This window comes from Triticum aestivum, chromosome 7B (genome assembly GCF_018294505.1).
Source record: "Triticum aestivum cultivar Chinese Spring chromosome 7B, IWGSC CS RefSeq v2.1, whole genome shotgun sequence".
Classification (NCBI taxonomy): domain Eukaryota; kingdom Viridiplantae; phylum Streptophyta; class Magnoliopsida; order Poales; family Poaceae; genus Triticum; species Triticum aestivum.
Genome location: NC_057813.1, coordinates 719,292,950 through 719,295,740, shown reverse-complemented (window position 1 = coordinate 719,295,740; position 2,791 = coordinate 719,292,950). Strand labels below are relative to the sequence as shown.

The 2,791-nt window shown below is 59.9% G+C and overlaps 1 protein-coding gene across 1 annotated transcript in view; it reads right to left on the bottom strand.

Moving 5' to 3' along the window:
- Window positions 1-1,707, bottom strand: part of LOC123158609 (thaumatin-like protein 1b) — a 3,850-nt gene extending 2,143 nt beyond the window's left edge. The window contains exons 1-2 of the mRNA XM_044576529.1: window positions 1,650-1,707; window positions 821-1,511 (exon numbers count right to left, since the gene is read on the bottom strand). Of these exons, the coding sequence (XP_044432464.1) occupies window positions 821-1,511; window positions 1,650-1,707 (749 nt within the window). The remainder of the gene's footprint in view (window positions 1-820; window positions 1,512-1,649) is intronic.
- Window positions 1,708-2,791: the final 1,084 nt, after the last annotated feature.

Genomic DNA, 2,791 nt, shown 5'->3' with positions numbered 1-2,791 from the left:
CCTCCTTCCATTCTTCTTCTTCCTGCTACCTCCCCGCCCCATAGCATTCGCTCTCTATGTTTAGAAGAAAACTCGACCATTGAGGAAAGAAACCCGAGGTTGAGGAAAGGGCCTTGAACATTGGCTATGCGGATAAACACAAGAAGGAAACTCGAGAAGGACCTTTATATGTGAGAATGAGGTTTGAGCCCTGGTCGGAAGCCCCACTCCTATAAGTTCTATGTCTGGAATCAAATATTTATCTTCTAACTTAACAGTTTTGCTAAACATTGTTGCTTTCAATAAGTTTCTCGATAATCTGATTCCTGACACGCAACGCCCGAGTTCAAGTCAGGAGATCTCGACGCCCATGGCAAGGGTGACTCGAAACCTTGCCAGAGACCGATACGACCGCGATGTGGCGTCACCGGTGTAGGAGAGGAAGATGGCTGACGTGCGTGGGTGTGGGGTATAGGGTGCTCGCCGGTGCCGGAGAAGAGGGGGTAGAAGGATAGTCGGGGCAGTGGTGTCTCGAGCAAGCCGGAATGCAGAGGCGGCATGGCAATGCCGGTGAGCGCCGGGGCGGTGGTGGACCGTAGTCGGTTGGGCTGATGGAGGTGGGCGAGTCAACAAAGTGGACAGCGGGGAGAAGGGGGGGATCGGTTGGGGGAAGGTGGAAAACCACAGGGTGCGAACATGTCCACAACGACCGACAAGCCATGCATGCCACGGTGTCCACATGCACGTCCAAAAAACAAGAAGCGATGGTATCGAGAATTCGAGATGCCAAATGGCCACGACGTGCCGAGCACGTCCAAAGGCAATGATCCAACGAGCGTACCTCGACCCGCCGGCGGGGCAGAACACGACGCCGTAGCCGGCACTGCCGCCGGCGCACGTGAACGTGGACGTCGCGTCGTCGTAGGCGTAGCTGTAGGCGCGCGGGCACGCGGCCTTGAACAGCCGCGAGTAGGCCGTGGGCGCGCACGTCGCCGGCGTCCCGTGCGCGCCGCTGCAGCAGTACGCCTCCGTCCCGAACGCCTCGCACGCGCTCCGGCACGCCACCGCCGCGCCGGCCACGACGACGCGCAGCTCCGGCGGGCACTGCGCGTTCAGGTCGGCGGGGCAGTCTGTGGCCGGGCAGCTCCCGTTCGCCGGCGCGACCAGCACCGGCACGTTGAAGCCGTCGACGAGGCTCACGTCGTAGAAGTCGTCGCCTCCGATGGAAGCGAGCGTGAACTCGGCAAGAGTGGCCGGCGGGGCGGCTCCGCGGCCGGAGCATTCGACTGTGCCCGAGCCGCAGTCACCGGTAGCGCAGGCGAAGCCGGCGCCAGAGGAGGAGCTCTGCACGCAGAGCGTGCGGCCCCACATGCGGCCGGACCAGCCATCGGCGACCTCCACGGCACGGGACTCGCCCGGGGAGAGCGCGAAGCCGGTGGTGGACGGCGGCGCCACGCCGGCGTTGGAGAGGATGCCCGGCCACACGGTATAGCCGCAGTTGTTCTTCACTGTGAACGTCGCAGGCCGTGCTCCTGCTGGTCATATATTGTCCAATGATCAGATAGAGAATAAGTGTGATACTACTAGTAACTGCAAATTTAACAAAAAACCGAGGAACGAATAATGGCACAAGAACACAAAAAGTGATTAGTGTGTTAACTATAGTATACCTTTGAGGAAGGAGAGGCAGATCAGAGAGAGCAGGGGGAGAAGAATTGTTGCTTCCATGGAGCCGGAGGAAGGGAGGGAGAGGTGATGATGACACAAAAATTAACAATTCTTAACATGTCCATGCATCATGCGTGTGATGTGATCATCTAATTAAGTTCTCTTTCTTGCCTTGGTCGGTGAGTTGACTCATATTTAAACAGAATATGTTTCTAATCCAAACTATGATTGGGTCAAATAAAAAAAGTTTCTTGGAGCGAAAAGGCTCAAGCAACAACCCACAGGAGGACAAATCGAGAAATAAGAGATCCAGTAACTCCCGGGCGTCCTCAGCAATTTGGATTCCTGGCCGTTGGATCTGCTTGCTTGATGCGATCTGGGCCATCGGATCGAGCCCTGGGACGACCTCGGCCGTCGGATCGAAGAGGTGACCCTGTAGCAATGAACAGTTTCACCCCGCTATAAAGATCTCGTGCCACCGCCGTTATTCCCGTGCCCCATAGAGGGCATTTTCGTAATTTCACTTTGTTGGAAAAGTGCCCAACTAGGGTTGAGACCGTGAGGGGTTGAGAGCATGCTGGTCGTTCCCCTCCCCCTCGAGCCTGCCTCCTCTCTTCCCCTCCTCTCCTCCCCGCGCTCTTCCCCTCTTCTCCTCTCCTCCCCACCGCCTCCCGCCTCCTCTCCTCCCCACCGCCTCCCGCCTCTCAAAGAAGCAGCAACCCCCGCCCGCGCCCAGAAGCCCAAGCCCGCCACCAAGCGGCAGTTCCAGGCGTTGCGGGGCGGCAGGGGGCTCAGCCTCAACCCGCTAACCCTAGCTGCACCCCACACCGCCGCCGGCTCCTTCTCCCGGCCTGCCGGTCCCCGCCATCTGCGTCCACGACGTCGTCGTCCTCGTCCTCGCGTGCACACGACAAGAGGAGCACGGGAGACGTGGCTGCGCCGCCGCCTCCGCCTCTGCTCGCCCTCGCGTTGTCGTGCCGTTTCCTCCTCCACGCCCCCTTGGTGCTCATCAGGAAGAGCGCGGCTCGCAGTCGGCCCTCGCGAGGGAGTGCCGGGCGCGCACAGGAGGGAGTGGTGGACGCGCGCAGGAGGGAGCGGTGGAGCAAGGTGGCGCCGGTCGAGGTGAGCTGCCTTTCCTCGTGGC